Here is a 14,091-nt window from a genome sequence, read left to right on the forward strand (position 1 = left end):
AATGACACATAATATTCTGGTTCACTTTGTTTCATCATTTCATTCAGTATATCATCCTGCAACTCTACCGACTGGATGGATGCAGCAATGCCTTCCTCTTTTACCACATCCTCCATGGTCATGAGCAATTTCCTCTGGAAAATGCTTTCTGAATCTTATATACCATCACTGATATCCACTATAGAGCTGGCATTCACCTCTGCTCCATTCATCGCTACCTCCATCTCACGTATCCTCCTCCCAGCCACCACTGTACTAGGAACATGAAGTGCACACTTAATCATGCCAGGAAAACCATGAGTATAGACTGCAAGTAAGGTAAGTTTCCTGAGGCTCTAACCAAATTTCCACTAGTAGTATAAATACCATCTTGGGTCTCCCCTGAAGCTCCTACTCTAGTGGGTCTAACCCAATCAACAAAGTATAAATAAATAAATACAATAAAATAAGTAAAAAGATTAATTTCAAATAAGATTTATGGAACTACTACCTCTATCTCCTTCACCTGTTATAAAGGTGCGGTAGATATGGGGAACTTAAACAAGATTTTGCTTGAAGCTAAATTTGCCTTAGGTAAGGGAACTTGAAGTCATTAGAGACTGCACCAACATCTTGCTCAACTTGCCCTTTGTTTACATTTTCAACTCCTTTAGAAAGCAGACTCTTCTTTAAAAGGCTTGATTTTTAATTTGTTATGCCTTAGTGTCACAAAAGCACCATTGTACATTGTGAAGAAAAGACAGCTAACTAATCATCTGTGTACATTCCCTCTGCTATCCCTGCTCACACAGTTATAAACTGCTTTTCCTCAGTTAATGCCCTTCGTCATCACATGCTTGATACCTCACACAGGCATTCAGAAATATTCATTCTTTTTACACTGTGTCACCACCCTCAGCAATAAAGAGCAATAACACTCCCTTCCTTAGCTGATGCCTGGGAGGGTGGGCATGATGGTTAAGGTTTTCACCTCATAGTCACAAGATACAGGATTTGACTCTGACCTCTGCTCATTGCCTAGGCTTGTAATGGTCTAAAGACTGATTGCTAGTACTCACCTATAAACCTAGAAATAGCGATTAAATAGATGTAGTCCTAACTCCTATTCCTACTATCTTTTCCTTATAGATGTATACACACCTCTGTTTTTAAGCTTTATTTTTTATACTTTTTTCATTTATGGCACTATAGCAAATGTTTGGATCAAATTTGTTTTGTGTAGACATACTTAGACAAAGCAAAAAAACTAGGGGAACAAAGGCCCAAAATCAGGAACTGTTTTTAATCATTACGGTAACTCACTTAAGTTAATACAATAACTGCTTTGAATCTTCATCATCATAATCATGCATTTTCTGAAATAGAAAAAGTAAAAACTTCTAATGTTTGGCATTAACTGACTGTAATCCTCAATTATTTACTAGAAAATTACAAATTTTACAAGGGACAGGACAAAAACTGAGGCAAAATCAGGGACAATTGAGAGGTATGCCTCACAGATACTGACACACACACACACACACACACACACACACACACACACACACACACACACACACACACACACACACACACACACACAACCCCTGACTGTTATGCTGTGCTTACCCTTTTTGTTTTATGTTTAGTTTCAAGAATTTGGTTTCTTGCAAACTTACTTAGTTCACTTCAGTTGTAGAATTTGATTTCAGTATCAACACAATCAAAGAAGAGATCAGCTGCTTCTGTGGGGTCTAGAGGCTCTGTTCTACTTAAGACATCTTCCATGGCTTCAAGACTTTGCTTTTCCAAGCCTAACATTGTCTCCATTAAACTTTGCCCATGTTCCTAAAGAAAAACAAAATCCACAGTTATTTTACTTTCTTTTAATAATGTGCAGTCTATAAACACATTTTATGTGACAAAACAGATCTGTTATATCCCACGATATATTAAGCATTAAACATGCATTAGATTTCATTTCTGTTGATTCTATGCAGAACCGCTTCCCTCATCATTGCACTGAAATATTTCTAAATACCCAGTGTACTGTTCACGTTACTAATTTACCTAAAAATTAAAAATAAAGTAAAATTTATTTTGTTAGATAGATGCTTACTTCTCCCACTTATTGATGAAAAATTCTGATCCAAATTACATAAACAAATTCACTTTTTTGAGCAAAACTACAGTAACAGTTAATAGAGTGCATTCCCCTTCACAGTGAGTTTCGATTTTCTGCTGTAATTCAACCACTTGTCAATATTCTTGCCCTTCTGTTTCAGCATAGCCTCTACTGGGCTCATTCTCCTGAAGCATTAACACAAGCCATATAACACAATCATATCTGTAGTTTCACAGTTGCTGTTGGACACCAATTTATGAAAAGAAGTTGCATGTTCTTAAAGTAAATTTGTTAAATAAGGCTACAGGCAGATTATGTTAACACATAGGTTATTAACCCCCCAAATGCATAAAGACAAGAAAGCAAAAAATGTTTTTGTTTATTCTGCAATTATAATTTTTTGAGAAACGCTATCCTTTTGAAATAGTGTCATTTTGAAAAATGTACCAAAATGAGATCTTTAAGCCATTATTTTTAGCCTTTTTTTAAAGTGATTTTTTTTTTCCATTCAGGAAGGTCACCTTGTACATTGTTAATAATTTTTTTACCACATAACCATGAATAAAAATGCAGAAAAATGCAAAATGAAAGCCAGACATGTAAAGCTGACAATCTATAAAATTTTAAGGAACCATTTCATTTTGAAACACGTCTTGTAACTTTGGCAATTCATTCACTTTTCTGACTCTTACCAACACTTACTCCCATTATTTTGTAAATGGGACATCTCTATGTTCATTAGGATCATGCCACTGTCATTTTGCTTCTCCAAAGGTGGATTTGCATTCATAGCATGAAACAACTGTCACTGGTGGCAATGAAAAATTCGAGTTTTTTTAAGTTATGACAGCAAATGATTCAAACAAGCATTCATATGCAGCATCCTTTAATGTTGCATTATCTCATTTTAGACACAATGCTGTAACCGTTTCTATCTTGACAGATGAATTCTGAAAACCATAGCTAAAATACTGTATTATGAAACCTTCATCTCTGATAAGACAGTTATTGTGATTAAGTGGTATTTTATATGATTTAGAAATGATGCAAGAAATACTTCAAAACTAATCCACTGCTTACCTGCAGCAGTAACTTCATTGTAAAAGGGCAGATATGCAATAACTTCTAGTAATCAAAAATGCAATTATCCAGCAAGTTTTTCTTTTAAATCCTGGGTGCAGTTAATCTTGAAAGGCAACAGAACTGACCCATTATCACATTCTTAAATGCATAACCAGGATGCATACTATGACAATATAAGTATGTATGTTTTTTTAACTTCCCTTTGTATAGTCTGGTGTTAACATCTCAGGAACATCTTTATAAATATTAACATCTATAAAAGTGATATTATCCTCAGAAATTACAGTTTTAAGTTTAAAAAATGTAGTAGTGTTATTAAGATAAGAAACAAAAGTCTCTAACTCATCATACCCTGATCGCCAAATAAAAAAATATCAACAAACTGACCATAAAATAAAAAATTATCACCGAACTATTAAAAATAAATTGTTGTTCTCACTCATGTCTCAGAAAATGCATCTCACAGTTTCAAATTTAGTGTATTACAACTTGTCAACTCCACTATTCGTAGAGGTGATATTATTACTGTAGCGCACCCGCAGGTGTAGCTGGAGAGATATGGGTTCCTTCCTACCTGACTCTGGTGACACCCCTATAGGCCCAACACACCAAGGTGGCAAGAGGGAAAGATTTTATTCTAGGTGACCCATCTAGTTTAAAAAGGCAACAGCACAACCATAAACAAATTATTTCAACAGTGCATCAGTTAGCAATAAAGCAAGGTGAAATATGCATGCAATAACAACATACATTCACTCTCTTCTCCAGAATTCAACAGAAGAAAGTCTTGATATTCAAACATGCACAAAGAAGGCAATATCAATGAGCAGTAAAGCTTTATAATGCAGCAATACAAACACGGGAAAAATGCAATGTCATTAAGCAATAAAAGAGTCACAATACAACAATACAGATAAGAGAAAATGCAATGTCATTGAGCATCAAAATTCCTGAATACAGCAGTACTAACACGAGCAAAATGCAATGTCATTGAACAATGAAGATTTATAATGCAACAATACAAATATGAGAAAATGCAATGTCATTCAGCAGTACTAACACCCTCTACCCCCTTGGTCAATCTAAACAGATCAACTATGAAACACTCTATTATACCCTGTTCACTAGCCAGTGACTATTTACAGTCTTGCTGCTGGCATGATGGGGCCCAAGTTGGAGCTAATATGGATCCCAGTTATTTGTAATCCACAAAGCATTTGGGGGGGGCACAATCTTATAAAAATATAAAAATGACGGCCAAAGCCTCTCACCACTCCGTCAAGAATATCCTAGTGACCAGGCGCCATGGTTCCTCTGATGAGAAAAATGGAAAATCACCTACCAGAATTCTGGTAATCATCTATGGCTTTTTGATACTAGGACCAAGGGAACTCCTTTTCTTGCTGAATCGTAGCAGGCGTTGAGCTACTGGTTTCAGACTTCTCTCCTGATTCCACAAAATACCATCATCCAGGATTTCAGCCAGAGACAGACACAATCTGCTACTTCACTTTCCTAGCACTAGAAAAGAAAATCCAGTCATGCTGCAAAGCCTTTTTCCCTTCAGCTACGTGTTCCAGTCCCCTCTTTCACTTTCAAAATTGTCTTTTATATTCCTGAAAAGGAACTCCACCTTGTGGTGTAATGGGAAACTACAGACTATTACTTCTACAATGAAATACAGTGGGATCTACATTACTTTAACAGAATACTGTGAGTATAAGTGGATTGTGCAGCTTGAAGCTGTAAATATTCCAGGTTTAAATAAAACCTGTTCTTTAAAACCTGTTTTAAGGCTACATGGATTACATAATTATTTAATTGGCTATATTTAATTGTACTGTTGATTTGTATTATTTAAATGTCTGTTGGTTGGGATGTATTTCTAAATGATGAAGTGTTTCTGAAAGTGAATGCTTGTATTATCATGCATTAAAGTTTTTAAGCTGTGTTAGTATCTGTTTTTTTGTTATTTTTTTATTGCGGTATGGTTCTACATACGATTCTGGTTTATTCTGATATTACTGGAATGAAGCTTCATACACCCCAGCATTGTAGAAATAAAAAGGTACACTGCAGCCACTCTGCCCCCAAACTGAGATCTCCATACAAATTTTACATGACCACAACGCTTGTAATACAGTCTCTACCAAGTTAGTATTCTCTCACTTGGTTTGTCTAATTTATATGCACAAGTCATAAATGCTATGAAAGAAAATATCACAGACAAATTCAATTTGAGTAGAAATACTGAATGACAGTAATTAAACAGTATGCAACTCGAGCAAGTCTCCATATGGATCAATAATAAAATAGGGGATTAGAAAACTGAGACTCAAAATAGTGCAACTAAATTAACAAACAAAATAATGTAAATGTAAAATGCTGTTTGGCAAAATGTCTCAGAAAACAAATCTATCAAAGTGTTTTATTCCTTCTTGTGCACCACAATAAGGGGGCTTTACTCCAACATCCACTCTGTCTTTGAATGTACTACGAGTGAGGTAGCAGAAACTCTGGGCCAGATTCAATAAAGCCTACACTAAGTGTACGGTGTTCTGAGTGAGTTGACAACACAGACATAACTCGCACCTTCTTCTTCCTAATTTTAGTTTTCCTACTGATATTCTTGCAGCTTTAAATATTGACAGCATTTTAAAAAGGTTACCACAATGTGTAGAGTATGTATACACTTAGTGTAATCTTTCTGAGTGACTAGAAAGTACAAAAAAATCTGATACAAATTTTATTGAATACATATTGTGTGCACTTAGTGTAGGCATTATTAAATCTGGCCCTCTGAGAAAAAGGAAAATAAATAAAAAAATCACTTTTCTCCTGGTTCTACTATGAAACACCACTTTCTTCAATGCTGAGGACTGGAAATGGTTAAAAATAATGTCCAAAACACAGAAGGGTGAAACAAATTAACTTTATGCTTTTTGCAGGGGGGCACCCTCTGATGTGGCAGGCAAGCTTCCCACCTCTAAACTTATATACACCAACTCCACTGTCACAGTAATTTGAAGATGGGAGGAATCTCCCAAAAGAAGGGAATCATTGCTGCACACACTTGGAAATTGCACTGGCAATGACTTCCTACAGGAAACAGAGACTGAGGTTATGTTCTTAGTAATCCGACCTCAATCAAGTGGAGCCTTTTCCACGTTATGAGTGTTCTAAACTGCATGTAAAACAAAACAACAGCTAATGCAATGAAGTGTTAACAAATGACTTGAAATAAAGGCATAGGACACCAAAAATGCTAAAACATTGCCCTACAAAAGACAGTGTCTTCAACATACTTCCTTATCTTTTTTTAATTATTTTTTAAACACCTTTACTGAATTATCACTTGTAACATAGGCAAAGATACATTTATATAAAAGTAATCAAACCATATTAATTACAAACATTATACCTCATATATATCATATAGTCAAAGCAACATCACATAATTTGTTAATTATCTGCCATTTCACTTCCTTAAACCTCAATCCCCCACCAAAACATTTTTCTGCATGCAGCGTTCCCACAAATTCCATTTTTTTTCTATGTAATTTTCTTCTACCTTTTTCTCTTTTACAACATTCACTACTTCAAGCACTTGAAATATGGAAATATAAATTGCTTTTTTGGCAGTCACCTGGATTAAACTTAACAAGGCCTTACTACATCTAGGCAATTCAGACCCCATAGCCCAGCTCAAAAAAATCATTTTCTTAGTTACACTCATTGGGTCTGCCTTCAGCTGATCATGTAATTACTTACATGCCTCTCAACCTCTTAGCACAAGTAATCTGAACAAAGTCTAAAATAATGTGGGGGACAAAGGCCGAAAAATAAGGACAGAGTGTAAATGTTGCTCTTACAAACGTAGAAAGTTGCTAGAATAACAGGATTTATGTTAGCATGCATTTTCTGAAGAATATGAAGTCTGAAACTCAAATGTATGTCTTTATTTAGTGACTTCAATGTCAGTGATTTGCCTGAAAAGCACAGATTTTATGAGGAACGGATCAAAAATTTGAGGAAAAAATCTGGACATTTTGTGAAAATCTAGACAGTTGAGAGATATGACTACCTTTGTATAAGGTAATATGAATGCTTTAACACCTTCAGATCTTACAAAAGTTTTAAAAGGAAAACCTACTAATTTATTGTGTTAGTTTGCAGAACTGCAAGTACAACTGCATAGCTCTGCTGCGACAGTTGAGAAAAAATTAACTGAACAATGAAGGAACCTGTGGAGACGCTGGAATATCTTTCCCATCATCCTTTCCTGCCTCGGTTCATTTACTCCAGGAAAAAAATAAATCCTCCTCCTGGCTACTGATGTTGCATAAGAAAAAATGTGAAGGGGATCTAAAATCTGACAAGTTTTCCCACCAAACAGTTCATCCTAATTCCCTAGCTCATAATGTTGGCCTCAGCCATCGAAGATATGATGACTTATGACTGAAAGCACAGCTTGTTGACTTACAGTATCACAAATATTTTTGTTTCAAAGTTGATCACAATAAATAAAACATAATTAATGAACTAAGGAGTTTAGCATTTCTAAATAAATCTGAGTGTTACATTGTCTGTCTACATTACTTACTTAGATTTTAAGGCAGAACATTGATCCAGAGGGACACATTTCAGGATCCAACCTTGTGTCACAACACAAAGGAGGTAATGAATGTAGTTATATAATTAAAATGAATTTAGAAATACAGTATTTAAACAACACAGTTGAATTCTATAGAAATCAATATAAATAATTTCTAAGGCCAACTCAAAAGAGATTAAATTAAAGTAAGAAAGAGAAAGGCAGCTTAAGATAGATGTTTAGATTTTCAAACAGTGAATGCTTTCTGTAGGGAAAAAGTAATCATATGCCTGGCACAGATGTGGAAAGACAATTCATACCTATGCAGAGGGCATACTTGCCAGAGAGTTGCACCTGATTTCACTGCATCCTACTTAGGATTTATTACTTAATATGGGAAGTGCTGCAGTGATTAATGTTGCTACTTCACTGCATTTGATTCTCTGGTTCCATGCCCAGTTGATTTAATTTCCTCCAGGATCACCAGTTTCATACCACATTACATACAATTAGGTGAACTGGAGTTATTGTAAAATTCCCACAGATGCGCATGTGTTCATTCAACAATGGACTGGCATGCATTCCAGGATAATTTCTTTTCACAGACATTTTGCTTGCTGAGATAAGCTCCAGCTTCCATGAGACCTAGAACACAATAAAGTGGTGTTGAAAATAAATGCATGAATTTTTTTTAAATCTGGAGCTTCAATTCCTCATAATCCAAACTGATGGGGGAAGGGGATGTATTATAATAATCACAGCAGTGCCTGGATTTCCTGTTCGTCCACTCATCATGATTTTTTTTACACTTAGCAAAATGTAATTCATCTTAAAGTTATTAAAATTATCTTTTCAAGAAAACATGTAAGCCTAAATGTTTGCTCTTATTGCAACATAATCATTGTTCTGAAACAAAACAGCAATATGAGTTAATGATTTTTGGCTTTATAATTTTTTTTGCTCAGAATGGGGTCATAAAGCTTGCTATTTGCACATTGCATAGCCATATTACTCAGAAATCTGATAGAAATCCATCAAGTCGACATGAGGAAGGCAAAACTGCTGGATCATTCTAATTTTTCTAATTAATTTCTGAAACTCATTTAGTAGAGTCTGCATCATTATAATTAATATCTCTTCAATACAGAATGCAATATAATTAAGGAACTACAGACAGATGCAATGGGGGGGTCTGCTGGCAGTAAGGATAAAAGCAGTTTTTCTTTCTTTCTTTGTTGTTTTTTTTTAACTAGAAAGCACATCAGAATACCTGAGTAATCAAACTCAGAGACTGTAAGGATGCAAGCTGTATGCCAGTAAACCCTGTTTGTAATGATGAGAACTTAATAATAAATAATTATTATTAATGAAAAATAACATGATTATTAGATATGAAATATTTGCTGAGCTACCAAAATGAGTAGGTCAAATAAAAACAAAAAAGTCTAGGTCTAAATTTTAATATTTGCATCTTTAACTACTTCTATACATGCTTCGTTTAAGGCTATACAGTTGATACTTACTGATAATATAATACTACAAAAGTACTGATTATACCATTAGAAAATGCAATTCTGAAAACGTGGTCATATAACATGGTGCTCTACAATTAGAGTTCTTTTCACTGAATCAAACCAAGTCTCTTCCAATATTCAGTGCAACTCTTTGCTATAGTATTCACACTGTTGTCTCACACTGCATGATTCTTTGACTCAGTTTCCAGATGGGGTACATTCTGTATAGAATACGTATGTCCTCCCTGTGTCCACATGGCTTTTTGGCAAGTGTTCTCACTTCTCTTTCTGCTCACATCTTAAAAACATAAATATATACATACATACATATATACATTCAATTATTATGTTTAAAACTGGGTTGTCCACCTCAGTTGTGACCCATTTTCACATGAGCCTCAGTGATTCAGGTACCCCATATATTTTAACAATAAGAATATGTAAAATATAAAACAAAACAATAAATGACCCAACTATGTACAACTATCAAAAATAGTTAACAATGATTTTTATAAAATGATATAGTGAAGTTCAGACTGATATACTACAGTAGTATGAAAGCATGAAACTAAATTCAAACTTTAGTTACATAACTGTATTATTTGTATGAGGTAATTCTCTGTAAAGCTCTGTGACTGAAAACTTTTCTCTGACAGAACATATAATCAAAAAAATAAAATTTGGAGATACTTGTTAGCTAATCTTATTCAATAATAGTCACAGAAACAATGTATAGCTTCAAGTTCTTCAAAACCTGTAATTTTCCTGTCAGATGGGTTTATTAAGGTAGAGAAAAGACTTCAACATGAGTCACTCAAAAAATGGTACTCAGTATCCCTGTGCTAAAAAGACATCCAGTCAATAATATTTAGTACACAAGATGTATTACTTAAAAAAGACAAAATGGGTACCAAAATAGAAAGTTTCTTAGAAGAGACCAGAAAGAAGATGGAACTTTTAGAAATTCTTATGAAACAACAAAGTGCACAAATCAGCAGTAATGAAGAAGCTTTAAATGATCATGAAAGGATAATAAATGAAGGTGAGCCTGAGACTGAATTTTTTTTATTCTTAGACAAGGTTGATGATTTAGAAAAATAGACTGAGACAAAATAACATTAGAATGTATGGTATACCTGAAAAGTAAGGGGGAGACAATAAAATAAACTTCTTAGCATCCTGGCTACATAAAACATGAAATCTACCTGAAACGTTACCTTTTGTAATAGAAAGGGCACATAGATCCCTGATAGCACCCTCAAAGAAGAAACTATAATTGAACATGATGGTGAGTTTTAAGTTCATTTCTAGCTTAGAAAACAATCAAATATTAAAAAACAGCATGGTCCAGCCCACCTATTAAAATAGGTGAACATGTAGTCAGATTTGACAATAATTATTCCAGTAAAGTAATAAGTAAAAGAAAATCTTGTTTAACACTAATCAAGTAACTTAAAAAAGAACAGTATTAAAGCCATTTTGGTGTTTCCCACAAAGATCAAACTATTTTGTTATGAAGGAACTAAAACATTTGACATGCTGTAAGAGGCATCCACTTTTGTTAACAACAATAAAATCCTTAATAATACTGAAGAAATGGGTTGGAACTATATTGCTCAAGAGACAAAGTGAGCTGAATTCCTGGAAAACTGCTTCTAAAATTAAAAACACTTAAAAAGAAATTACTTTTATTCTCTGATTGCAAGGATTTTATTTTCTGAAACAATAGATTTGTCCTTTAAGTAAAAGGTTTGTATTGGACTTTAAACTTCAAAACATATGTAAGTATGTATTTATAGGTTAAGCTAAAACATTTTTCACTATGAGGAATATAGATTGTCAATTGTACTGTTTTACCATGTTTTCAGTGAAAAAGCTTAATATGTTTCATTTAACTAAGTGTATATTTTTAATTTTAAACGTATACGTCCTGTAATAGAATGCCATTAAATTATAATCAACATAATCGGTAACTTTAAGACTACATAAGTTAAGAATTTTATTATACTTGTTTAACTTTGCTTAGTATGTGCATTGATGGGTTGACTGAATATCAGGTCTATGTAGTACGCTAATTAGAAATGGTAAAGTGCTGCTGATTTTGTTTTCTTTGTTCCTGTGTAACACATTCCTTTCCCATGTCATTTATGAAACAAGTAACACTTCAAGAAAGTTTGAGAACAAAATAATGGTACTGTTTTGTCAGAATGCTGGATTCTTGCTTGCTTGCTTCCCACCTTGAGCTGTTTTGAAGAAAATCTAGGTCAAAGTTCATCACCAATGTCTGTGAAAACAGAAAGGAACTTTCTTTGTCTTTCTTTTTCAAGTATATATGTGAGAAATGTGCTCAAAATAATACATTATTTTCTTACAAGTGAAGAACTGGTAAAAAAATGTTTATATTGAGTGGTTGCTGACATAATTTGCTTATATTTTGTTGAATGTTAAATGAAGAGGTAAAGTTAGATGCTTGTTACAGATTAGAACAGTTTAACAGAATTAAGAAGAATGAGAAACTTACAGAGAAAATTAGCTGCTGTGTGTTGTGAGCTGTTATTTTCACATGCTGTAATCAAATTCTAATGCCAGGATGTAAAACTTAGATCAGAAAAGCAGTTCACAATGGCTAAAAACATACATTCAAATTACACACACATGAATTCTTTTAAATATAGTCAAGATTGTTTGCAATACTAAACATCTTATGAATGATATGCAAATGCACAAGAAATGAAATATCTAATACATCAGCTTAATAAGAGCAGTATCAGTAAGTTAAGAAATATATACACATACTATAGTCTCTAATAGACAGCCAATGTTTAAATAGCTTTTTGATGGGAGATTTTAGAAACACAAGCTATATATAATAAGGTAGAACATTAGTGGGAAAATAAGAAAACAAATATATTTAATTAACAAACTTCTTATAAGAAAGATGTGTATTACATATGCCTACATATGGCTGAAATGTGAATGTACAAGATTGCATATAATTTGCATAGATAATTATACAAAAATATTTGCAAATAATCTGAAAGTTGAAATTTGAAGCTTGGTCATGTAAATTTTGATGCTTTTTGCATATTGTATGGTATTAGATGCACTAACGCTACCTGAAATAACTAATTTCATACGTCAGAGCTGAAATTTGAGCGCTATATTGCTGAATCAGTACATCAATTTTAATAGAAAATTAAGTACATTTTTCAAAATGGAGAATGAGATTTGAATTAACCACGTTGTAACTTTTGAATACAATACAGACTGCAATTTTTTTTTACTCCATAGAAATAGCAAGACGTTCTCTTTGATCTCAGTAATGTACATGTTTTATAAAGTAGTTTAATATGTTAAAGGATTTTTAAATATGTTTACATTTGTCATGTTAAGAGTATTACACAATTTTTGTTACACCTATAAAATATGTGTATATGTTTTAGCATGATGACTACATATGTGCACTGATTTCATTTTTGGATGATAGGTTAGTATTTGAAGACTATCTGTCACCTGTAAGTTTACAGATATATTTATTTGATCATGTCCTACTCTGTTCTGCTTATTCATTTAGAGATTTAGTTATAATAATGTTGAATGAGCAAAGAATTTAGGAATATTTAATGGATAATTAATACTACTACTACATAAACAGGTATATAGTACACTATTTGTTTGACTATTTAATATTTGTGATTAATAGCAGAGGATTATTCAATTTTTGTAGTAATGGGGGAATAGTTTTAAATGGCAAATACATAACTAAAGTTATAGTTTCTTATTATTCTTGACTTATATATAATACTATATTAATTATTTGTAAGCCACTGTAGGTTTTGGCTAGTTTTTTGATGAATTTGTAGGTACTGGTAGGTAGAGAGATAGTATAGTAGTTTGTCTATTTAATAAGCAAACTAGGAACTTTGGTATCCATGGTACATTGTATTTTACTAGCAATATATATAGTTACAGTTGTAGACTTGTCTTTGTGCAAACTAAACTACCAAAACTGATAAATAACAAAAAACAAAGGGAGAATTAAAAACATATGAAATGTTAAGATATTCTTGGAGGAATGCATTAGAGCCTTAAATATAATTAAATTTATAAAGTAAATAAATGTGTCATATCTTTTAAAATAAATATTTTAAAATACACATTATGGATAGTTTTAATCTATTATATATTAATGTAACTGGGTTAAATAATGGAAACAAAGGAAATTATTAATGAGATACCTAAAATTAAATTATAGTCTTGCAAGAGAGTCACTTGATAGAGGAATGCATTAGAGCCTTAAATCTAATTAAATTTATAAAGTAAATAAATGTGTCATATCTTTTAAAATAAATATTTTAAAATACACATTATGGATAGTTTTAATCTATTATATATTAATGTAACTGGGTTAAATAATGGAAACAAAGGAAATTATTAATGAGATACCTAAAATTAAATTATAGTCTTGCAAGAGAGTCACTTGATAGATAAAGATATATAATATGTAAATAAATTAAGGTACAGAATGCTATCATCTGCTTCTTTTTAACAAAAAGAGGAGAGGCACTGCTATACTTTGGAGAAAATCTGCTGTAAGCCTACATTCATGGAATCCATTAATGATCCCAAAGGAATGTATACATTTGTAATAATTAAATATAATGCCAAACTCTATATATTAGATATTTTTACTGGATCCATGGAATAGATGCATGAGTGGCTAAAGATCACTTAAACTTACAACAAAGTAATTGTATGGGTAGTTTAATTTTAGCAGGGGATTTTGACTGCATATC

At 32.8% G+C, this 14,091-nt stretch overlaps 1 protein-coding gene across 1 annotated transcript in view; it reads right to left on the reverse strand.

Moving 5' to 3' along the window:
- SCRN1 (secernin 1) overlaps nucleotides 1–14,091 on the reverse strand; it is a 1,291,976-nt gene that overhangs the window by 21,756 nt on the left and 1,256,129 nt on the right. Inside the window, exon 8 of the mRNA XM_044066834.1 lies at nucleotides 1,659–1,827. Coding sequence (XP_043922769.1) covers nucleotides 1,669–1,827 — 159 coding nt within the window. The 3' untranslated portion in view covers nucleotides 1,659–1,668. The remainder of the gene's footprint in view (nucleotides 1–1,658; nucleotides 1,828–14,091) is intronic.

The sequence above is a fragment of the Protopterus annectens genome, chromosome 3.part1 (assembly GCF_019279795.1).
Source record: "Protopterus annectens isolate FY-2018-M chromosome 3.part1, PAN1.0, whole genome shotgun sequence".
NCBI lineage: Eukaryota > Metazoa > Chordata > Ceratodontiformes > Protopteridae > Protopterus > Protopterus annectens.